The 24,238-nt window shown below is 46.6% G+C and overlaps 1 protein-coding gene and 1 long non-coding RNA gene across 11 annotated transcripts in view; one reads left to right on the top strand and one right to left on the bottom strand.

Moving 5' to 3' along the window:
* ERI3 (ERI1 exoribonuclease family member 3) overlaps positions 1-15,444 on the bottom strand; it is a 129,847-nt gene extending 114,403 nt beyond the window's left edge. For 2 of the 10 annotated variants that reach the window (XR_004529236.2, XM_033867674.2), the window contains exons 1-3: positions 15,056-15,405; positions 12,546-12,621; positions 317-594 (exon numbers count right to left, since the gene is read on the bottom strand). Coding sequence is in view for 7 of the 10 variants with exons in the window: in XM_033867674.2 (XP_033723565.1) it covers positions 317-594; positions 12,546-12,621; positions 15,056-15,190 (489 nt within the window). In the remaining 3 variants the exon portion in view is untranslated. The other 8 variants (XM_073790783.1, XM_073790789.1, XM_019937934.3 and 5 more) reach the window with 8 other exon arrangements.
* A 475-nt stretch (positions 15,445-15,919) lies between these two features.
* Positions 15,920-20,252, top strand: LOC141276132 (uncharacterized). The gene is made up of 3 exons (XR_012325105.1): positions 15,920-16,116; positions 16,480-16,498; positions 20,193-20,252. It is a non-coding gene; the product is annotated as an uncharacterized lncRNA (long non-coding RNA).
* Positions 20,253-24,238: the final 3,986 nt, after the last annotated feature.

The raw sequence follows: 24,238 nt of genomic DNA, 5'->3' as shown, positions 1-24,238 counted from the left end.
AAGAACATGCAGCAGTAGCAGGAGAAGGAAGGAGGGAAGGGAAAGGAGAGAGGAAGGATGGGACAGAAGGAAACATTTTGATTCCCAAAGGCTGAGACCAGAGAGAAACAGTGTGCCCAGTTCTCTACAAAGACCTCTCAGGTCTACCTTACCCTAGGATGCCTGAGTCAAGTCCTGCTTCTTAGGCAGGAACTCCAGATGAGTAGCTAGAAGCCAAGAAGACATGAGAAACTTCCTCTGGGTCCCAGAAAGCAAGTCTATCCTCCCTCCCTCCTTGCCCACCCCATCTTTGCTGAAGCAATGATGCAACAGTTACCTGAGGATGAATCTGCGGCTTGTCACACGTGGCCTCAAAGTCCAGCACTAAAAAGTAGTGATACCTCTGGGGAGGGAAGGACATCATTGCCGCCATGGATGCGCCAAAGCTGTGGGCCGCCAGCTTTCTGGTGGATATGGAGCAGAACTCCGGAACACCACAGGGAGAAAATAAGTGGGAGCCCAGCACTTTTCTTGCTCTTGAAAGTAAATATGAAGAAAATCGAGCTGCTCCAGTCTGTAAAGGTGCTAGCATTGAACATCCAGAAGCATCTAAAACTTAGGGGAGGAAAGTTTAAAAGAAAAAAAAAGAAAGAAAGAAAAAGAAAAAAAAAAAAAGAACAGAGAGTCTGGGTTACTCCCTCCCACCGTGGCCCTGTTCCACCTAGTCTTCAGGAATATTCACAGAACATGAACCACTCCCCAGTGTTTCTGTGCCCCTTTTCTAAATCCCAGTATTCGTTACTGAAGTTCAAGACCCTTAATACTGGCCTCCACAGCATTATGACAGCTCTGAGTCTCCCAGACCATTCTCAAAACAAGATGCAGCACTGGCCTTGATCTTTAAGTGGAACTCTAATGTTCAAAAGAGAGAGAGAAAAATTCTGTGGTCACTTCTCAGGTGGCAACAGTTAACATTAAAGCTAAGTTTCCCAAAGTAACCCGGGGTGCCCCGGTTGCACAATCAGTCCTGGGAGCTAAGTAGACTCAGACAAACAGCAGGAAATGCCCAGGACTCTCTCCTCAGCTCCATTCCCAGCCATTGTCCCTGGCTTTCTTGTCTGTATCTTGATGTCTCCACATGCCCTCCTCCCTTCTCCCAATGGGAAAGGAGCAGAGCCCATCACAGGGAACTTGCTCACCATACTCTGGTGATTCCCCAGCCCCCAGCCAGTAAGTGGCACCTGGGGGAATGAACGAAGCCTGCAGAGCACAGCTGCCAACAGCCTCGGGCCTTCCTCCGCTGCCTTTAGACTAACTCTCTACTAGAGGCCTTGAATGACTGCAGGACTTTTTTTAAATAGGGAAGAAAAAGAGAAACCCAGATGTGGTGGCAATGGGAGCATTGCTAAAAGTCTAGTAAAGTTTTCTGAGTGTACATGTGCAAAAAAAAAAAAATCCAAATCACTTTTCAAGTTTTCCCTTTAAATATGCAGAATGTCTGCTCCTTAGAGGACTAACGAAATATAAAAATCAAAGCCTAAGTTTTACTCACGAATAACTCAAGCTTCCTTTAAAAAAAAAAGAAGCAGGAATAAAGCAGAAATTTTGTGTTTTTCCCATTTCATACCCAACACTCAAATTCCCTCAACTTTAATCCTCGAAGTCAAACAAGAAATCATGCTGCTCAATACGGAAATGGCCACAGTTTAAGCTTTCTGAAGCCCCAGTCAGATGGAGCCAAAAGCTTGCCTCTGAGAGACTGCAATGGGCACTCCCTCCCTCCTGCAGCGTGGAGGAGGCTGGCAGCCTGGGAAGTCCAGAGCACACCAGTGGCAACAAGGTCACTACCACCCGAGCGGACATGGACCATGCCAAGTATCACTTCTCACCCCGGCTCTCCCGGGACTCAAGGAATGACCTACAGTAACTTGCCTGCATATTTATTAGGATACGTCCTGGTGTGGGTCCTCAATTTCCCTATTCCTAGAGTGAAGTTCCATATGGAACAAAGACCAAGAAGTATTTTAAGTTCTTCATGATTCTAGCACAAGCGTAGTGCTTGTTTTCACCGTGGCCTACAGCCTCTCCAAAAACGCAGCCAAACTCCGCAGCCTGGGATAGACAAAGGTTGGCTTGAGTTTCATTATGGAATTCCTTGGAAAGGCAAACGGGCCAACATCCTTCTGAAAGCCGGAATGCAAAATAACTCTTCACGTCACCTACTCCTGAACGGTACTGGAAGCCTTGCTGAGATGGGAGACACCAGTCTGCTCAGATTACACGTTCTAGTTTGAATCCAAAGTCCCTCAGGGCCTTAGAACTCTTCTCTAACCTCTCAAAGTCAGGTCATGCATAAGGACTTTTGAAAGTCTTAATGTTTTCCAATGTGTATATATAGTGTATAAAGTGTTTTGAGTCAATCAGACTCCATCTGCCAAATACTACAGGCAATTAATCGTCATGATTAAGGAGGGCTTCTGGGTTTGAATCCTGGTTTTACCACTTATTTGCCATGGCACCTTGGGCAAGCTCTGTTCTTCAATTCCTCACCTGTAAAATGACAATAGCAGCTCCTGCTCCTTAAGCGAGAGTGAAATGAGAGGACATATGTAAAGCTGTAAGAGCAGGGTCTGGTACATAGGGCTCAATAAATATAAGCTGACTATTATTACTACTACTATCCTATTGGGCTATACCCACCTGGCCAAGCCTGGACCCCCATACTTTGGGCCTATAAATCCAATGCACAAGGCAATCTCAGAGAGTAACAGGTGTCTCCTGCACCCCCAGATTGCTCTAGACCCCCCCATACTACATACTATATATGCCCTATTCCCTCCCATGGACAACACACTGATGGCCAGAGGTCCTCATGCCTGCAGGCCTTGCTTTCTCATCTGATTTCACCCACATAAAAAAGCTTCTCTCTTGTAAAAAGTCTTGAGAGCAGACATTAGGAGACCAGGCTTCCACATATCAGCAGTCACTGGGTTCCATACTTCCCTTATATTTAAAAAAAAAAAAAGTTCAACTCAAGTCAAGAAACAGAGGGCAGCTCTTCTCCCCTTCCTGAAAAATTCAATCTAATGGCTTTAGAGCCATTAGTTGTGGCAGAGGAAAGTAGGGTCTACATCAGTTGAAGTGGGAGGAGCAGAAGGGTCTGGGAGGGAGTATCAGAGCCCAAGTTGGGTGAGGAGGCATCCATACAGAGGCAGGAAGGTGTGATGCAGCATGCCACAGCCCTAGTGGGGTATGAAGGGCATCTGTTGGCGGAGAAGGAGCCGCAGCCTGATGTGGGGACTCCCAGGCAGGGTAAAAGAGTACCCAAGAGGGGGAAAGGGCAGTGGCAACAACGGGAGGTTAGTTACATACAGAGGGATTGACCAAAAAAGGGCATATGTTAAGGGTAATGGGACCAGGTTTCTCACTGTTAGAGGATGGAATTAAAACATGGAAAGGGAAAAACATCTGTGGTGTCAAATTGGAATTGGAGTGTGAACTCATGGTTTCTGATATATATATAATATATAAAAATAAAGCTAGGGCTTCCCTGGTGGCGCAGTGGTTAAGAATCCACCTGCCTGGGGACATGGGTTTGAGCCCTGATCCGGGAAGATTCCCACATGACACGGAGCAACTAAGCCCGTGCGTCACAAACTACTGAGCCTGCACTCTAGAGCCTGTGAGCCACAACTACTGAGCCTGCGCTCTAGAGCCTGCGAGCCACAACTACTGAGCCCGCATGCCACAAGTGCTGAGGCCTGTGTGCCTAGATCTCGTGCTCCACAAGAGAAGCCACTGTAATGAGAAGCCTGTGCACCGCAATGAAGAGTAGCCCCTGCTCGCCACAACTAGAGAAAGCCTGCATTCAGCAAGAAAGACCCAATGCAGCCAAAAATAAATATATTTTAATAAATAAAGCTAGATGTACATATGAAGATGAGTATATATCAATACACAAATATATAGACACAAGTATATATATTTTCTAGCTCTGTTTACTGAAGGGCCAGGGAGCAGCAACACTCTGATAGCAGTGTGCACATCTAGCACCTAGCCGCCTTCTAAACAACATTCTCCACTGAAAGAACTAGAGCTCTTTGGAGAACTGGCTGATTCCAGGGCTGTGGCAGAGAAAGTACAAGATGAGCCTAGAACATCCTGTTGTGCCAGAAAGCAAGGAAATGCTCAAAAGAATGCAGAAACCAGCTTGAAGGGGCTCCCACTGGCAAGTAAATAATGATATTAATGGATTATAATGCACTGAATAAAAAAGGAAACCATGAGGCCATAAAGATAAAAATAAATACATAAATAAGTAAATAAATTTTAAAAACTAAAGTTTGGTAAGGGATTTCACATAGTTTCAAAGTATCTCCCCACAGATTGCTTATTAATTATAACAGGGAATAAGTTTACAATGGAGAAGCCTGGCAGACATCATCTTAATCAAGTGAGCAAAATGAACATCATCAATAATGGGATTAATCAAAATCTTACATCACATGATAGGATGCAAGGAGAAAAACAAAGCATCATTTCTGTGATACTCCTGTTGAAGATGCATAACCTGAATCTAATCATGAGAAAATATCAGACAAACCCTGAATGAGGGACAGTCTACACAATAACCAGCCTGTAATCTTCAAAAGTATCAAGATCATGAATCTCAAGGAACGTTTAGTGAGAAAAGTCTATAGGAGATGAGAGACTTGGTAACTAAATGCAATGCACGATTCTGAACTGGATCATTTTGCTGCAAAGAACATTACTGGGACAACTGGCAAAACTTGAATGGGGTTTGAGGATTAGATGGAGGTAACATATGAATGTTAATTTTGATGGTCGTGTTATGGTTAGGTAGGAAAATGTCCTTGCACATAGGAAATGCACGCAAAGTATTTAGGGTGATGGGGTGTTAGGTCGGCAACTTAACTCACAAATGGTTCAGGAAAAAAATTCTTTGTACCCTACTTCCAACTTTTATGTAAATTTGGCCTATTTCAAACTTAAAAAAAAAAATTTTTTTTTAACCACATGCAATGTTGTTTAAAAAAAAAAAGAAACAGAGAACAGTATGTGAGGGAGCCATCTCCCCGTACTGCCACAGAGGGTAGGCTGCACACTCTCCTCTGGCAGCCCTCAAAGCACGGAGTCTCTATCCTAAGTGCCCCTGCCCAGTGCCCCCTCACTGGGCATCCCTGCCACCTCTAGAGCCTGCTCGGGAAATATCCCTGCACTCCTTGCAGAGGCGCTCCACTTGCCTGTCTACCCTCTGACATCTTAGAGATTGCCCCTTTCTATTTATGTCTTTATATTTTAGTCACAAGTTTGCAGAATATAAGTCTACACGTTATATCATCAGCCAGGACTTTGAGAATCTAGTTGAGGGGCAGAACTCAAAAGGAACAGTTTATGATTCTGTGTATATCTATCTCCTCACCAGCTTTCACCAGAGACGAAGATTTACACACATTTATTCTGACACCCATTTCCTTCTCCTAGCAAATTAAAGGTAGTAAGTAGCCTATGGCAAAGAGGAAAACGAATGATTCTCTCCTCAAAATAAAGGGACCAGTCCCCCAGTGAGGCAGGGGAGGGGAAAACAGGGATTGCCACAGGGCCAGCGCGATTTGGAGGAGCAGGCCTGCACCACAGCCCCTGGAGGATGTGCAGAGTATTTACACAACAGACACAATGGCTCCTCTGCAGCCATTACTGTCGGTCAGGTAAATAACGCATGTGCCAAAACACACATTTAATGAGGGAAATAATATGCCTTTATAAAAAGCCTCCATTTCTATTTACCTGAGAGACCAGGGAAGCACCAAATCACCAGATTAGTGGAACCACAGAGGAGTCATTCTGGCGTCTTGGGTAAATAGACATTTTATAGCCTTCCATTACTGGAGGGGGGAAGGAAGGGCGAAGGGAGGGGGCCATCCTTTAATATCCACATACAGGCCAGGGGAGCCTGGGGGAGAGAAAAGAAGAGAAGCCCATCATGAAATATGGGGTCCTCTCCCACCCCATCTCCCCATCCACATATACTTGGGATCTCTGGGAAGGGTATGGGTTTATACCATCCCTGGGTTCAATCCACTCCATAAAAAGCCAGACTGGGGAGTTCCCTGGAGGTCCAGTGGTTCGGACTCGGTGCTTTCACTGCCGCGGGCCTGGGTTCAATCCCTGGTCAGGGAACTAAGATCCTGCAAGCCTCGTTGTGCGGCCAAAAAAAAACCAAAAAACAAACCAAAAAAAGCCAGACTGGGAGGCAGGGTTGCATTCCAGAGAAACTTCAAGGCACTGAGGCAGGTTCTGGGTCCAGACTAGAAGCACATGGGACAGCCACAGAGTACCCAGTTCCCAGTCTTGGGGAAGTTCCTGTTCCAATCTGACCTGCAGTAGCACAAGTGCTCAGACACCTAAGCCACAGAGGCATCCACAGAGAACACGGTAACACCTGTCTGCAACTCGTTCAGTCACAGGCCCTGTCTCAGGTGGCTAAAAATAACCTGGGAAAAATATAAATAAACTGCATGCCTTCAAAAGTCATAATTTTCAATCTAATGAATGCATTCTTAACTGCCAGAGCACTTTCTGTGAAAATCATAGACTGTCAAAGGTGAAAGAAAGCCTAAGGGAAGACACAGTCCAGCAAGCCAGGGAAAATGAGCCCTAGGAAGAGAAAAGGACAGTCCAAGGTTCACAGAGCAAGTAAGGGTAAGAAGAGAACCCACGGCTCCTGACCCCCAGTTCAGAGCCTCCAGCCACTGCCCTGACACAAGGAGCAGACACCAGCATTTGTCCCCCAAGCTTTTCTGTAGCCTCACAAGTGGAGGCCAGGGGCCTGAGGGCTCAGCCTAAGGCAGAACAAAGCTTGACACCCCTACAAAAGCTTAGAACCTCTACACGACTTCCTGATGGCCCCAAAGTGGAATGCAAGCAAGTACTCTAAAGCTGGGTCCTCACCTCAACAAAACACTCTCCTCCTCTCTACAACCCATCAACCCCTAGACCTGTAGCTTCAGCTGCTTCTGCTCCAAGACAGGGCTAGGGGGAACTTGTCCAACATCAGAAGCAGCTGCTAATCCCAAACTATTAGAAGAACTAAAGTCACTAAAGACCTACAGGAATACCAAATTCTGATGGCAACATCACAGGCCATAGGAGCCTCGCTCTCCCCTTCAATTAGCCTGTCTCAGCAACTCAAGGCAGCACAGAAAAAGAAGTACCTGTTTGTGATTTGCCTGCTGTTTACTAACCCATCAGCCACATTCAGTAGCTTGGGCAAACTCCTTCAAGGGGCCAAGGATGGGAAACATCTCTTTGCAAAGACCTGCACGTCAGTTGTGACCCCACACACGAGAGGGAGCAAAGGCTAGTTTCCCAACACATAGTAAATAGGATAGAAATGGAGGAAGGGCAGTGTATGGTAATGGTACTCTCATCCCTGTAAGCTCCTCCCACACTTGTAGACAGCATCTGACCCCAGAGGGGAGGTACGCAGAACCTGCTATATCCCTGCTTCCAAAATGGAGAACTGGAGCAGAAACAAGGAGTCATACAGCTAGTTGTTAAAATGCCGTATTAGACAAGCACAGGTTCAAATCCTGCCTCCACCACATGCTCTTTGTAATAATAGCTGTAACAAAAATACCTATCTCTTAGGGGTTCGGTTAGACCATACAATATGTACAAAGTGCTTTGCACAATAGTAAGTTCTCAGCAAAAGGGAGCTATTGCTAATACATGAGAAAGAGGAAAGTGAAACACTATTTTGTGAAAATCTACTACAAGCCAGGCACTGTAGTCGTGACTTACATATTTCATCTCATTTAAGCCTCCCAACCATCAAGCAAAATAGGTAACAGTATTCCCATTTTACACATGAGAACACTAAGGCTCAGAGGCACTCAGCTCTTCAGGGCCCTGTTCTCCTCTCCCACATTTAAGGGCCCACTTTCTCCACTTGGCTGATTCTCCCATCAGCCATAGGGCTAACAATGCATATCAACTTTAGTTTTTCTTTTGAGCTAAGGTATGACTTTAACTAAAAGGAACTCAACCATAGCAATAATTAAGTCTGTCCAAATCACTCAAATTTGTTTCTAATAAGAAAAACAAATTGCAGCCTGGGTACAAAAGTGGAAACAGGGGTACTTCCCTGGTGGCGCAGTGGTTAAGACTCTGCACTCCCAATGCAGGGGGCCCAAGATCCATCCCTGGTCAGGGAACTAGATCCCACATGCATGCTGCAACTAAGAGTTCGCATGCCACAACTAAGGAGCCTGCATGCAGCAACTAAGGAGCCCATATGCCACAACTAAGAAGCCGGCGAGCCACAACTAAGGAGCCTGCGAGCCACAACTAAGACCCGGCACAACCAAATAAATAAACAAATATTTTTTAAAAAAAGCGGAAACAGGAAGCGGTGTCTTGGATTAAAGCAACTGCAGCACAAGGAACTCAAAGCCTCTTCCCAAACCCAGTTCCAGGGAAGCAAATCTTCCCGTCTCACAAAGCAGAGAAACTGGCAGGAAGCAGGATGACAACCAGCTCTTGCTCAGGCCCCTAAATGTGATGTTTCCTTTTACAAATCTGTGCCTTGGCAAATGCTGCTCCCTCTGTTTTGAAATGTACTTCCATTTTCACCAGGCAAACTATTGTTCCTTCTTCAAAATCCAGCTCAAATCTTCCCCTTTTAGTAGCTTTCTCTGACACCTCATCAGAAAGTTAATTGCTTAAGTGATCCAGTAGCACAGTTTAACTTTTATCTCACTATATTGTAAAATTTTAGTTATCTGTTTCTCCTCTTAGCAGTAATTTTCAGCAAGTCAGGTGAGAAGGATGGAAGATAGCAGGTGTAGGGGTGTATGTGTGTGTAAAAAGGCATATCTGAAGAGATCATTTCTTTTTTTCTTTGGCCGTGCAGCATGCGGGACCTTAGTTCCCCAACCAGGGATCAAACCCATGCCCTCTGCAGTGGACACAGGGAGCCTCAACCACTGGACCGCCAGGGAAGTCCCTGAAGAGATCATTTCTTGCACTTGTTTTTTGTCAGACCCTTGAATCCAGTTTAAAATTTCAAGCAGCATTAAAGAAAAGTATAAGATTAGCTTTTCCCATCTAAGGAGTGTATGAGTTTAAAAAGTCTGAGGAACACTGAGCTAAACATAGATCCTTAAGGGCAAGGACCACATTTTATTCATTTCTGTATCCCCAGCACAGGGCCAGGCACAAAGTGAGTGTGAGGCGATGTCTGCTGAATGGATTATGATGTCAACTGCTCTGGAATCAGAACACGGCAGAACAGAGCAGGGCCTAAGAATCAGGAAAAGCTTCTTTTCTTTCTCTCTCTCTCCTTCTTCCTAGCCCCCTCCCCCCATTCTGTCCTCCCCAGTTAGAGACAGAGAGTGAGCGAGCATTGCCTTGGTGCCAGAATACTATTAAAAGGATTAATTTAGGGACCGGTGTTTGGACTGTCACATCCAATCACTACCCACAGATCTACAGCTTCCCAAATCAGGCTCATGCAAAGAGGAATCAATTGCAAGGACACAGAGGGTCTGAACAGGCATACTAATGGCTTCCTGAGGTGCCAGCGGCCAGCTCTGACACTCCCATAAATTATCCGCCTTTTGATTTTACCTGTAGCTGTGGGGCACAAGGCACAATTTTGAACATATCAAAGCAATCTCTCGTCACCCAAGGCTCCCCCAAGAATGGACCCAAAGGAGGATGGACTAAAAACAATGACCCAAAGGGAATCTGCTTCCCAGCAGGCCTGTTCCTAGCAGTCATCAATTAAAACCCAACAGGACCAGGTGGATAAAGGGACCCAGATCAACACTAGGAGATATGGATAAGACATGCATTAGATTGCAGTTCTGCAATGACTATATATCTCTCACTCAAAAGAAGAGAGATCACAGCAATAAACTCACACAATTTCATCTGGGGGCAACTCTGCACCAGCTCTAACAGTACCTCGCAGCATGACCTCGGACAACACACTTAACCTTCCTGGGCCTCAGTTTCCTCACATGCGTAGCAGGGACAATAATGCTGACCACCTGACCCGCTTCCCAGAGTGGTGATGAAAAGTAATAAAAAGCATTCAAGAGGCACTTTACAAAGCTACAAGGGTGGCAACATTAATAAACGACCCCAACAGACCAGGAAAATGACTGGCCACACTTCAGTGAATTTCTTTCGGGTAGCTGCTCACTCAGTTCACTTCACTGATGGTGCTGGGGCTAAGGTCCACCCTGAAGAAAGTTCTGGAATTCCGAATGGGACTCCTGCTGGCTGAAGATTTTCCATTATGAAGAGCAGCATCTTGCTTTAGTTATAATTTCCTCCTGTTTGCTGGCTGCCTCTGCCAGGGGCTAGGTTTCTATTACATGGCCACAATGACAACTGGGAGCACCCCAAATGTACTAAGTCAAAGGCCAAGTCACCCAACTGCTACCTGCTTTTTAAAAAATTGTGTAAAATATTGTTAATAACAAAAGTTAAGGACACCTTGCTAAGAGTTTTACATCTCATTAAATCCTTTAACCAACATATTAAGTTCCATTTTACAGATAGAAAAGCTAAACTCAGAGAGGCAAGTCATTTGCCCAAGGTCACATAAGCACTGTTATCAGAAACCTCTAGCAATGCACACCGGAGCTTGCAGGTAGAGGAAGACAATTCATCAGACACTCAACAAATAGTTTATTTGATCCCTGTACCTGACACATACCATCATACTCAACTAGGAGACACTCTCAAAACCAGAAAAAGATCATCAGTTTCTTAGAAGCAAGAAAAGAAGACGACTAAGTAGGACATATAGAGAATGAGGCAATTCCCTGGGAAGCTTAGGAAAATGGGTCCCCCTCCGTGTGTACAGTTCAAGAAATTCAAAGCAACTAACATTAAGCTATGAGACCAAAGACCAAAATCTCTCCCCGGCTACATTTATTCACTACTACTTTCAACAGAAATGCGTTTTCCCAAACTTCTCATTCATTCCACACCAACCTGTCCTTCCCACATCTTTTCTAATCTGTGAAATAGGAGCTGGTATCGTCAACAATTTCTCTGGTAGACATCCTTTAAGCTCAAGTAGATGGCCAGGAAATTAGCAAAGAGAACCAGTATACACAAAGATGCAAAGATTCAGGTATACTCAATTTTCAACTGTCAAAACACTGCCTCAAAGGTGAAAATGTTACCCATGTAACTGCCACAGCCTCCTTACTGGTCTCTCTGCCTCAGGTACTATCCCCTTCAATCCATTCTTAACACTGAACATTAAAATTAAAGCAAACTTTCTAAAACACACATCTAGTATCAGTCCACTTCTTAAAACCTTTCAATGGCTTCTCACGGCTTTTATGATGGTCTGATCCAGTGGTTGGTCCACAGGCCAAATCCAGCTGCCACCTGTTTTTATAAAGTTTACTGGAACACAGCCATGCTCACTCATTTTCCTACTATGGCTGCTTTTGTGCTATAGCAGCAGAGTAAACAGTTGTGACACAAACCCATAAAGACTAAATATTTACTATCTGACCCTTTACAGTAAAAGTTTGCTGACCTAGTCTAATCTTTTTTTCTACCCACCATTTAATCCTAAGAGCTTATAAGGCCCTGGCTTCTGCTTACCTTTCCTCCTTAATTTCTCACTGTATTCTCCTGTCTCCTGCCCACTGAGTACTGTATGTTTCAATCACACTGAACTTCAGTTTCTCAAACTCAACAAAGCTCTGACCTTCACACTTGTTTCTTCACATCTTCGTCTAATTCTAGCTGAGTAGGTTACTTCCTCTGAAAAGCCTTCCCTGAACCCACCAGTCTGGGCTGGAGATCCTTCTAAGTACTCTCAAGCACATATACTTACCTCGTTACAGCACTCTCAGAGGTCTTGTGACTGCTTCAATACTATCTGTCTCGCCCATGAACTTGTAAGCTCTTTGGTGTCAGGGACAGCAGCTGTCTTGTTCACCACCACAATCCCACCACCAAGCAAAATGCCTGGACCTCAGTTATTCAACAAACAGCCTCTGACATCCTGGATATCAATCATCAGAGTCTACCTTTTTAGCCAGCCCCGATCCTCGTAAAACGGAGACAGACTGGGATTAACCATCCACCCAAAGGTGACCCACAACCCAAATTTGATAAATGCATGTGACCAAGATCCCAAAGGCCTTGGTCAAATGCATTTATCAGAAGCCAAATAAATGTGATCCTTCCTATTGTCTTAAGATGTGTATTTCTCAGGATAAAGGATTATTCCGGTTCTATTCAACCTTCCTGAACTTCAAGTAGGTGCTCATGTAATGCCCACTGAGAAATCATGGCAGAACTTGAAAGTATGGATATCCCACCTTCAACTCTCACCACTTTATAGACTTTGGGTAAGTTTCAGTAGCTTTTTAGCATATGGTATCTTGTCAGGAAAAGCTACAGAAAAGTACAGTCTGCACCAGTCCCCACTCCCCACCCTCCAAGCCCAAATACTCATAAGGAAGAAGTCAAGCCAAACCTTGACCATGCAACAGGATTCTCACCTCTCCTTACTTCGAAGATGCCAAGACTGGCCGCTGGGGATGCTGAAGGTTCTGTGAGAGCTGGAAAGCCCCAATGCTGTGGATAAATACAGATCTCTGCAACAACTCTATTTCAATACTGTTTGAAACAACTTAAAGATCACACTATACTTCAAACTCCTAAACTCAAACTACTTTGGGATAACAGTTATCTATGTGAAAGCACAGTGCCAGGACAGGGCTTTCAGAAGCTACTAGTACTACAGGTGACCTTTGAACAACACAGATTTGAACTGCGCAGGTCCACTTCTTATGTGCAGATGTTTCTCAGTAAATAAATATATTGGGAGATTTTTTTTGGAGATTTGTGACAATTTGAAAAAGCCCGCAGATAAACCACATAGCCTAGAAATACCAAAAGAATTAAGAAAAAGTTAGGATGTCATGAATGCATTAAATATAAGTAGATATACACATAACATACAAAATATGTGTTAATCAACTGCTTATGTCATCAGTAAGGCTTCTGGTCAATGCTATTAGTAGTTACGTTTTCGGGGAGTCAAAAGTTATAAGCAGATTTTCAACTGTGTGGGGAGTCGGTTACCCTAACCTCTGCGTTTTTTCAATGGTCAACAATATATGTTTTTGCAATGATGAATTTCATCTTCTCTAGTGGCATACTTTTCTTCCTAAGGAGGTTTATCTCCTAGAAATACTAAATATTTACAATATCTGAGCTTGGACTGAGAGAGATGGCCATGAAGTCGTGGCTCTCTGGATAATCCCGAATCCTAGTCTAGCCAAGGAGGGGATACTAGTAAAGGCTGACAATATTCAGAACTCAGGCACTGAAGCAGGGATTGGGGGAAACACTGGTTGCCACAAAGCCACAGGCCATACTGCAAATGGCCACACAGACCAGGAAACACTTGCAGGATATATCTAGGTCTGCCTCAAGTTCTAAAAAAGTCAAGGTAATCAAACCCCAAATCAAACCATCAATGGACACCTATCATATTTATCACTTAATTCAGATTTTCCATACTCCGGTTTCTCTTCAGATCACTTAAATCTTGCACCTTTTACTCATCAGATCTTCAAAAGGATTAGAAGTTGCAGAAGTGCCCTTGTAAGCTAGCAACGCCCTTGCACAAAGAAACACCTAGGTTTGGAACCAATCTATTCCTTCTACCACTCCACACATTTAACACTTTATTCTACTCAGATCCCCTGGAAAAATGCCACTCGCCAACCTACCCCACCGCAAAGAAAACACTTTTCAAAATGAAAGGGAATAAAAGCACTTTTATTTGGAAATTTCAAGTTGCAAGGAGAGCTCTCAGCCAAGCTCTATGACCTAGCTAGCCGATTATTTACAGGATCTTTGGGCAGGAATTGTTAATGAGCTTTTAATTTGGAGTGCTTAAGTTGCCAAAGTGCTCTGAGCTCCAGTGAAGCACCACAGAATCCATAAAGGAAACCTTATCAATCACTTCCCGGCAGCTACCTCCCCCAACTCCCCCCACGAAAGGCAGCCAAGTGGGTTTCTAACCAAGATCACAGACACACACATTAGTGAAGTCACACTCCAAGTCCCTGTTTATAAATTGGCTTTCAAATGCTAGGGGATTCAGGTATAATATACTTAAGCTCCAGGCATGAACCCACCAAAACAAGGCATGCTGTGTATGATAAAGTCAGAATAAAGCAGAATTTGATGAAGCCAATTTCTGGTAGAAACTCTACAATCAAAAATCATTCAGCCAATCACAACCTACTATCGTTCAAATAGTGTACGGTCTTTAGCCAATGGGATTCCTGGTTTTTTGCCCTTCGCCTGGGAGACTGATAAAATGTCTGACAAGAACTAATACCAGAGAAGTGGCCAGAGACCTACAGCAGAGGGAATGAGGGTACCATCAGTTTACAAAATCCAGCCCTAAGGACAGAATCCAAACCCCCAATGAGAAGCCACGTTCAGCATCTTCCAAGTCAACAAGGAGCAGTTATATTTTGCAAGAACTCGCAATCAAGCCCCAATCCAAGTTCATGCCTTTTTGTTTTAAGAAAACACCTGTTGCTGGAGCACTTGCAGGAAAAGCAAACAGAAAGCTAGCCAAGTTAGGCCCCTTATTCAATCCTTCCACCGTAACTACGACCACCGCAACAGATTTACAAAAAGAAGTAAACTGCTAAGCTTGTGTGTCTGTGTGTGTGTGTGTTGGGGAGAGGGTAAAGGGAATGTTCTCTCTACCATCTCCTTGCTAGCTTTCTATCCTCTTTGGTCAAAGCTCTCTTCCTCCTCCTAAGCAATCCCAGGTAGGAAGTCAGCATGCTTAATCACCTCACCCAGCCTGTCTTTCAAAGCCCTGCCCCTCTCCTTCTCCGCCTAAACGTTTCTCAGTAGACCATGCATCCAGGGTGAGCACATGGGCCAGCACCCCAGGCTGCACAAACTGCGCGCCGCGACCCTCACCCCGCATGCATTACCAGGGCCCAATCTGGGGGGGCCTCGCCGCATCACCCACCCCGGGGTGTTGCCCCCAACTCGGGCCCATCCAAGTCCAGGGAATTGTAAGGGGAGGAGCAGGGGGCCAGGAGACCAGCCCTCCTTCCCAGGGCCGCCCCCGCCCCCCGTCAGCAGCGGGAGAGGCTGTCGCCATGGCAACGCCCCCTCCTCGGGGCCAGCGCGGCAGGCTCCCTCCAGGTGCAGGCCCCGACTTCTCCCTCGGCCTGAGCAGGCGCTCAGGGCAGTTTACGGCGGCGGGCGCGGCCCGCGCCGACTGCGGCGCCGGCCAGGCAGAGGCAGGGCCAGCTCCGCCCGCTCCCCACCGCCCGTTCCCGGCCGCCTCAACAGCGGCAGCCAGCACCACGAGTCCACAACACACCGACTCACCTCCGCGCACTCTGACCCCGGCCGACGCGGCGGACGGGCGGGCGCGATGGCCAACCGCTGAGCCCGCCGCCGGCTCCTGCGACCAATGGGCTGCACGGGGGCGGGGCTTCTTCTCCCCAAAGGCTCGCTCTCCCGCCGACATGCGCGCGAAGGTGCGCCAAGATGGTGACTCCCCACCGCAGGCCTTATGGGACTTGTAGTGTCGAGGTTGCACGTATTTAGAAGAAAGTGACGGGGGGGGCCTCACTTCTGAGCTGTGAAAGAAATTTTCTACAAAAGGAAACTTTCTAAGGCCTAGAGAAACCCAGGTCCCCCACTTCCGTTTTCCCACCTTCCAATATACTCATGAGGTGAATATAGGCTCATAAGGTGACATGTTGTATTTAGATGTCACCTTCTCATGATTAGTTCATTCAGCAAGCCACTACTATCATTTACTCTCTGAGGTCGGCCTGGGGAAAGACCTGAGAGGAGGGGGATTTTAGGCGAAGAAAAAAATGCTTAGATTTCTGAAGGGCCTTCCCAAGGAAGAGGGAGCTAAGTTGTTAAGATCAGCTCCACAGGGAACTTCAGAGTTAAAAAGGATTCTGGCCTCAGCTGTGGGGAGTTTCCACAGTCAGTCTTTTCAGTCAACTGGAGAGAACTCTGGCCAAAGCCAGAGATGTATTTCTTCATCTTGGTTGTGCCTCTCTGGTAAGTCATGGGCACTAGGTTCTGAGCTGGGAAACCCCAGCCTTGGCCAAGCCAGTGATGGTTTTGACAGCCTCCCGGTCAGCCAGGAACCATCTGTGACCAGCTTCGGTCACCAAGCCCTCTGTCTGACATCTACACATTTTCACTTAAGAAAATGTCGTCAGGTCTGGGCCCTACCATCTCCGTGAAATCTGACCTTAACATAATGAATGGTTCCCACCTGAGCTGGGAAAGCCTGGTAATCCCCCCTTTAAGGAACGCCTTCCTTAATCCCACATGATGGGTTAGGTGATTCTACTCTGCACCTACGGAATTTATTGCATTGTTTTATAATTGTCCGTTTCTTTGTTGTCTCTCCCCCAGGGCTGTAAACTCCTGTAAGGTAGGCATTATTTCTATATTGTTCATGCTGTAAAGTAATATCCAGCACAGTACCAGGCATAAAGCAGACACACAATAAATGTTTGTGAACAAATGAGGGAATAAACACCAGCAGGGACAGGTGTCACTTAACCAAGGGTCAGTAAAGTGGAGGCACATCTGCCCATCGCCTGATTCTTGGAGCTGGAATTGGGTCTTCCTCTTTCCATTAATGTTATCTAGATGTTAATCCCAGTTGATCATATCAGTCAACATATTTTATAGTGCCTCTGCTAAGTGTCAGGCACTGTTTCTGTTGCTGAGGATTCACTGGTGAATAAGACACACAGAATCTGTGTCCTCAAGGAGCTTTTACATTGAGGAGGAGGAGGGGAGAGGAAGAACAGACAATAAACAAGTAAGTAAATAGATAAATAAAATTAGACCAGTATAAAATAGATAGCTGGTGGGAAGCAGCCGCATAGCACAAGATCAGCTCGTGCTTGTGACCACCTAGAGGGGTGGGATAGGGAGGGAGGGAGGGAGACGCAAGAGGCAGGAGATATGGGGATATATGTACATGTATAGCTGATTCACTTTTTTATAAAGCAGAAATTAACACACCATTGTAAAGCAATTATACTCCAATAAAGATGTTTTTAAAAAAAATAGACTAATAAGAGGCCTTAGTATGGCCTCTCTTGTCTCTGGCTTTGTTATATCCTGAATCTGGCCTGAGAATATGGCATAGCCAGCCTTCTTGGCTGTAAGAATGAAGTAAACACACACTATGAGAATTGGAGGCTTTCCTTAAGGCCCAGCCCCAGTATCCTCCATGGAACCCTTGACTTCCCCAAAATGTGTTCTTTCCTCCTTGGTGCTCTAGAGCTCATCTGAACAACTTCCAGGGCCTCACCACATTGTAAGCTCTTTTTGGACAAAGACCAGGCAAAATGCACTCAAATAATAGGACAGTTTAAGTACACTTGGTACCTTACACTGCTGCCTAACCCAGCATTTGGCTCCCTCAAGCCTTTGGCTGTGTTCTGGTTCCCTAGAAAACAGAGCCTGAGGCAAAGCTTATGTAGTAAGATTTCATTGGGAAATGTAATCCCCAGACAGCAAGAGTGAGGGGGAAAAGAGATGTGAGGCAGGGAAGGAGGGAATGAAAATATAAAGTAGTATTGTTATGACCAAAGCTTAACAGAAAACACAGCTAGTTGCTCTGTCCTACAGACCATGTAGAACTATTACTTCTCAGACAGGAAGAAAGGGAGGGTTGCGTTACCCCACCACTCCCGTAGCCACAGGGGGCGCCAGATCCCACACCCTAAAGCACAGTGGTTCATCTGAGACTAGAAAGGATGAGAGGAGCCTCTGGCCTGGTCAAAATAGGCCACTGCAGTCCCATCACAATGCGCACATTGGAAGCTCTTTCAGAACCTAACCCTCCTCCCAGAGGGCGCTGAGACAACCAGATGTGTTAGTAAATGACGTGATAGTAGTGGCAGCTGGGTTGTCCATAAAACAGGTGGCCAAGGTCTAGGGTGGGGCAAGCAGATGGGGCGAGTGAATTTTCGGAGACAGATGAACTGAGTCCAGTACAGGCACATATACACCCTGGGTAGACTGCCTGGCTGCTGGATTCAGTGACTGAACTAAAGTGAACACTGAGAGCAAGAACCAAAGAGAACCACATGGGTTCTTCTGCAGCCCTGTCAAACCACCAGGAAAATCCGCAAGATAGCCATCAAAGTTGGGACCTTAGCAACTGAAGGGCAGAGAACCCAGGACCCAAGGACAGCGCATGGCAGCCCCCAAACTTGGCACAGCTGAGAGAACCCAGACTGGATCCGAAACCATTTTATCTGATAAGTGGAGAAACTGCTTCTGCCATTCTCAGTCCTGTAAGCTATGTAAGATAGCATAGTGCAGTTATAGGGAGAGTGAGCGTGGAGAGAGCCTGCTCAGGTGTGCATCCTGGCTCTATCTGTGACCTTAGGCAAGTCACATATTCTCTGAGGCTCAGTTTCTTCATCTCTATAGTGTAGATAATACTAGTACCTACTTGTTATTAGAATTAAACATGCTTAGCACAGTATCCTGCATAAAGAGTGCAGTAAATATTGGCTGTTACTATTATTCTTGCCCCTCCCCCACCCCTCTTCCAACTCCTCTTCCCACCGTGACCACCACCATACCACCTCCTTGCTCCCCCACGCCCAGCCCCAGTCTTCTCTGCTCCAAGAGCAGTGGAGCCTAGACCTGGCCATGCCTTCTTCACCCTGCTTTCCCCAGGGCTGTTCCCTATGAGCGCGAGCCATTCATCTCCCTGGTGACCTGAATCTGAACTAAGAGATGGATGTGGTGTGGCTGAGGCCAGGGTGGTAATGTGCTCCCTTATCTCTGTGCCCCTCACTGGGGCCTAGTTAATTTTCCCTTTGATTTTAATATAGATTTATTGAAAGTTTCAGTTATCAAAACAAACTGCGGCAGCAAATTGGTGTTCTTTGCTGGCCTACAAGTGCCTATAAAGCTGCCATGCTCGGGAACGAATGGCGCCTCCAGGAGGTCAGTCATGGCAACAGGAAGTCCCTGGGGACGTACACACTGCCGTTTAATATTTTTCTTATTAGCCTTTTTCTTCTTGGCTATCTAAGCCTCCCCTTTAAATCGGAAATCAAATGGAGCCACCTGCCCAGAGAGGCTCTCTTCCCCAAGCTGCTCCACTGTTCCTTCTCCAGTCCTGGCCTCCCCACCTCTAATCCTCTGACTTCTCCCGGCCTCACCCACTGTTCCAGAGAGAGTTGTGATTCACATGCCCCAGAGGTATGGCCCAATGCCCCGTCCCAACTGTGGAAGGTTGGCTTAGGCTATCCAGCCACTAGTCAGAAACAAAGAATCCCTAGAAAAGATTGGGGCCTCTTCCAGATCTGGTGCTCAGAAGGGAGGAAAAAACAAAGTTTTTAAAGCAAAAGAGTTGTTTTCCAAAGGGCAGACAGTCCTGTCAGGAGCTACTGAACTCAACAGAAGCAAAAAGGAGATGATGATCCTAGAGATTGGGCAGATTTTCCTTCCAGCTCAAGAATTGTCTGATTTCATTCTCACATCCCCACTGCCATTCCCAATAAGGCCCCTCCTCTCAATTCCAGCTGGTACCAATCTGCCTCTCTAAGTGCAACCTGGTTTCTTGCTTGCCCCAGTGGCTCTTATAGGTAGAACCACTCACTGCCACCTCTAGGCTCTGGAATCAATCCTGTCCCAGGGGAGAGGCTTCATGATCTGGTAACCTCTCCTCTCCCGGTCATCATCTCCTCTTCTGGGCCTGTGGTGCTGCTGGGTCACTTGTACATGCCGCATCCCAATTCCCAAGGGCTTCTCCTTGCTCTTAAACATTCCCTGCCAGCAACAAGGGCTACTGCTCTTCCTCAGAACTCAGACTATGACTAAAGGTCCTGACGGCTGTAGCTGTGCAGCTAGAGTGGTGGCAGGTGCAAGGGTTTGGATCCAGAGAGTCCAGGAGTTGAACCTTGGCTCTGACGCTTGCTGCCTCTGTGACTTGGGGAACCTCTCTGTGGTTTCATTGCATCTTGTGCTTGCATCTGCTCTTTTCTAAGGACCACTCTATAATGAAACGACTTGTCTGTATTGCTCACCTACAATACTCTGAGATCCTCGAGGAAGAAGGCTGTGTTTTAATGGTCTTTATATTCCAGATACGTCTATTTGATGAATAAGTAAAGTTCCTCTACTATAAAATGGAGATAATACCTACATAAACAAGAAAGCACCTACCACAGTGCCGAACCAACATGAGGTAGGTGCTCAGTGAGTGAAGTTTCCTTCATCATTTTTCCCTTGAAGTTGGTCATCAGCCACCAGCACTCCCACTTTTTGCCTGTTCCCATCTCGGCTTCAAGTTCAGCTCTTCTCTCCTGTTGCCTGCTGGAGCCCTTCCACCACAGTTCAAATGACAGCATTCACCCTGGCCCCTTTAAAGTGACGCCAACTTCTCCTCTCCTCTAGACCAGGCTCCCTCCATTTCTCCAAATCTACTCACAAACTGATGTCTCCTGGTGGCTCTATTCCCTGGACTGCCTTGTAGCTCATCTATAGCAGTGCAGATGCTCCCTACCATCTATACCAGCTGGTGATACCAATAAATTTACATTAATGTTAGCACACCAATGTTGCTGATTCTAGGCCCCTGCCCGCTCCTGTAGAAATATTGGTCCCCTGCAGTGTTCCTTAAAAAAAGCCTCAATTGTGCCCATGGAGCAATACAAGCTACTATGATCCACTAATTCTGTCATTAAGTGCACCATGGATGCTGGCCTTGAATGCCTCTGCCCGATGTGCTCAATTCTCGTGGTACCATGACAGTGTGAGAGCATGACACTCTCAAAGTAAGAAGATGACTCCCTCCATATTACATGCAGCTAGGGGGATGTGAAGCCCCACAGCAGGGAGGTGTGAGCTCTTAAGTGTTTCAGAGGCAGGTCTTTCCACTTATTTAACCAGTCCTTTTTCTTCCCATTTTGTACACCTACTACCACTTCCCATTTTGTACATCTACTACCACCAGAGGAGCGAAAATAGGGTGAGTTTAATAAGAGCCATTATACTGAACAAGACCCACGATCCCTCTTCAACCCTTAGTCCTATTGTGGAGACTGGCTGCTCTGCCAGAACTCCCTCTCCTGTATCATTAGGTTTCTCTCTGGAGCTCTGCTGGCCCTTCCAGCAATATGGTGTCCATTGGGTTATCCAGTCATGCTGGTGTATACCTGATCCAGTTATGGGCTTGGTTCAAAATTGTTTTCCTCTGAGAGGATTTTCAGCCCCATGTAAAACAGTGGATTCAAATAGATATTTGGGTCAGGGGATGTTGCCTGGCTCCCCACACTGGATGTAGCCAAGTATCATCTCCAAATCCCATAGGACCACCATTACACTAAATTTCTCCCCACCCAGGATTTAGTGAATAAATTCCTTTTACTGCCTACCACCTTCTGTTACCTTCCCAGACTAGTGGGGCCTTGTCCTTACACTAGACTCCTTGTGGTTTCATAGCTCCTCCTTCCTGGTCTTGACTTGGTGTTCAAGTCCTCTACACTCAGGCTTCAACCTATGCTTCCAGCCTTATTTCCTAGTAGTTCTTTAACTCCCCTTCTCTTCCAGGCCGAAGGGACTGATTATTGCTCATCGAGGAGCTTTGTATTTCTCTGCCTCCAAGACTTTGCTGGTGGTTCTCTCAACCGGGAGTGCCTTCCCCATTCCCATCTCTCAACTGAACCCCGGGAGAAGCGTGCCCTGCTCCAGGAAGTATTTCCTGATCCCCAAGGGGCTATTCCTTCCCCTCTCCTGAGTCCCCAAACCCTATCTGCCTGTCACACCCTGCATGGTAGGTGGTAATGCACAGGCCAGAGGCTTGCTCAGCATTCTTATCTCTAGGCACTGCCCAACCACAGCCCCCAGGACCTGAGAATGCTGTTGTAGGGCTTTTAAGAGGGCATCCAGGGCCTTCAGGGGATCTCCTCCAGCAACCCCAGCTGAACTAAGAGCTTGTGTGTATACTTTTTCAAGATGCAACAAACATTCTTTGAATATCTAGTTTGTGCTAGGCTCCTTGAAAACTCAGGACAGGAACATGAGCCACAGACACAGTTCTTGCCCTCATAGAACTTACACTCTACCGAAGGAGACACATGGGTAAGGAACCAAGTGTCACTCAGAGTGATAACTGTGATCATAGAGACCAGTTGCCATGAAGGTTTTAGGATGAGGGGTCAATCACAGCTGGAAAGGTTTCTCAGAGCAGGTGACATTTAAGTCAAGTCTTAAAGGTTGAGCAGGACTTTCCCAGGCCCAGGAGGTGGGGGAGAAAAGAATGAAGAGGGCAATACAGGCAAAGGGAATGACGTGACAAAGGCTCAAGGCAAAGAAATGGCCCACGTGTGGATGGGAAGAAAGCCAGTACTACTGGAGCAGAAAGTGTGGCAAAGCGAGTGGTGAAAGAAGAGTTTGAAGAAGTAGGCAAGAGTTAAATTCATGTGTAGTCTTATAAGCAAGCCTTCTTAAGGTGTTTGGACTTGATCTTGAAGGCAATAGAGAGCCACCCAAGGGTTTAAAGCAGGGCAGTGACTAGGTCAGTTCGGTGTTAGGGTGGTACTGCTCAAACTTTAATGTGCTTGCATTCCAAGCGCCTGGAGATCTTGTTAAAATGCAAATTGTCATTCTGTGGACCTGGGAAAGGCCTGAGATTCTGCATTTCTCAGAGTTCCCTGGTGACACTGATGCTGCTGGTCCTCAGACCCCACGAGGAGTAGGCAGGTCTTAGTGCGATCTCGCTGGCCCTACTTCCCACCTTCCCCAATGCGTCCACTCACAGAGCATTCTTCTTTTCACTGAAGACGGTTCAAGGCTGCTGTGGTTCTTCACTTTTATTTAACATCTATATTTTAGAAGTTGTTAATTGATAATTTGCTCCACGCCCAGCAAGGATCAGGTGCAGAGGGCGCAGGGCTGGGGGAAGACAATAAGCAAGACATTTTCCTGCCCCAAAGCTTTCAGCGTCATCTGTGAAGGGGCAGTTTTCCCTGAGCTGCCCTCTGCCAGACTTGTCATAAAAATGGTAAATGAGGCATGTCTCAGTAGTGCTCCCTGGGGCCCCACCTCCTCGGCAGCCCCATCCAGAGATGATCCTGTTTATCCCTAACGGTTGTCTGTGACCTCTAAATCAATTCCCTGATACAAAAACCCTGGTCCTCCCCAGTCCTCCTCCCAATTCCAGGCTATGTCAATTTGTAAAATTGGAGGCACCTGTGATGACAGGCGTTATAAGCGCAGGCTCTGAAGTCAGGCTGCCTCGGTTCATGGCCCAACTCCATTACTTATTAGCTGGGTGACCTTGGGCAAGTGGCTTGAGTTCTCCAAGCCTCAGTCTTCTCATCTGTAAATTGGGGGTAATAACTCTTCCTGTGTCACGGGCTGTTTTGAGACTCAGATGTGGCAGTGCCTATAAAGCACAGCCCCTGAAACAAGCAGAGAGTACCCCATAACTGTTAGCTATTGTTTTTATAAATACGAAAACCTACTGTACAGGAGCTTACCAAAGCCCTGTTGAAAGCCTGTATAAGCGAAAATCCCTGTCATCCCCTCTCCACCCAGGATGGCTTTTTCTGCTTGTACCAACCCCTCCCTAATGCTGGGGAAACAGAACACAGCCCGAGGCCGGCAGTGCAGAGGTGCCCCGCTGGATAAGGCAGCCTTTGGAGAGCGCTTACAGGACAGGAGGCTTCAGCCTCCCAAAGCTGAGGCTCCGTGTTGGAGGGGGATGCTTTGTGGATTCCCTCCTACCTCCACGCATCCCCACAGTGTCCCCTCTGCCCGGGTCACCCAGGCTGCCCCTCCTTCCGGCTGCAGGGAGAGAGGCAGCTTCAGTCATTCATCTTAATGTCTTTATTAAGCAGGGTTATGACCAGGATGAGACAAGAAACAAGGTCTTTTAGTGTAAAAACACGGCTCCCTGGGCTTGGCCCCAGGGGACTCCTCCCCGGCACTGCTGCCGCTCCCAGCTACCGCTTCTGGAGGTCCAGGTCAGGCAAGATGATTCTGCCCTGATTTCTCTCTCTCCCTGTTTCTTTGGACAGTTCTAAGGGCCTGCCCAGAGCGTTCATGTCCAAAGGGAAGAGCATGACTTGGCATTTGGTGGCAGCCACGGGGTCCTCAAGGCTGTGTTAGGCTTGAGCCGTAACTTGGG

The sequence above is a fragment of the Tursiops truncatus genome, chromosome 1 (genome assembly GCF_011762595.2).
Source record: "Tursiops truncatus isolate mTurTru1 chromosome 1, mTurTru1.mat.Y, whole genome shotgun sequence".
Taxonomy (NCBI): domain Eukaryota; kingdom Metazoa; phylum Chordata; class Mammalia; order Artiodactyla; family Delphinidae; genus Tursiops; species Tursiops truncatus.
Note: the sequence above shows the minus strand (reverse complement) of the source record. Positions and strands in the feature narration are given on the sequence as shown.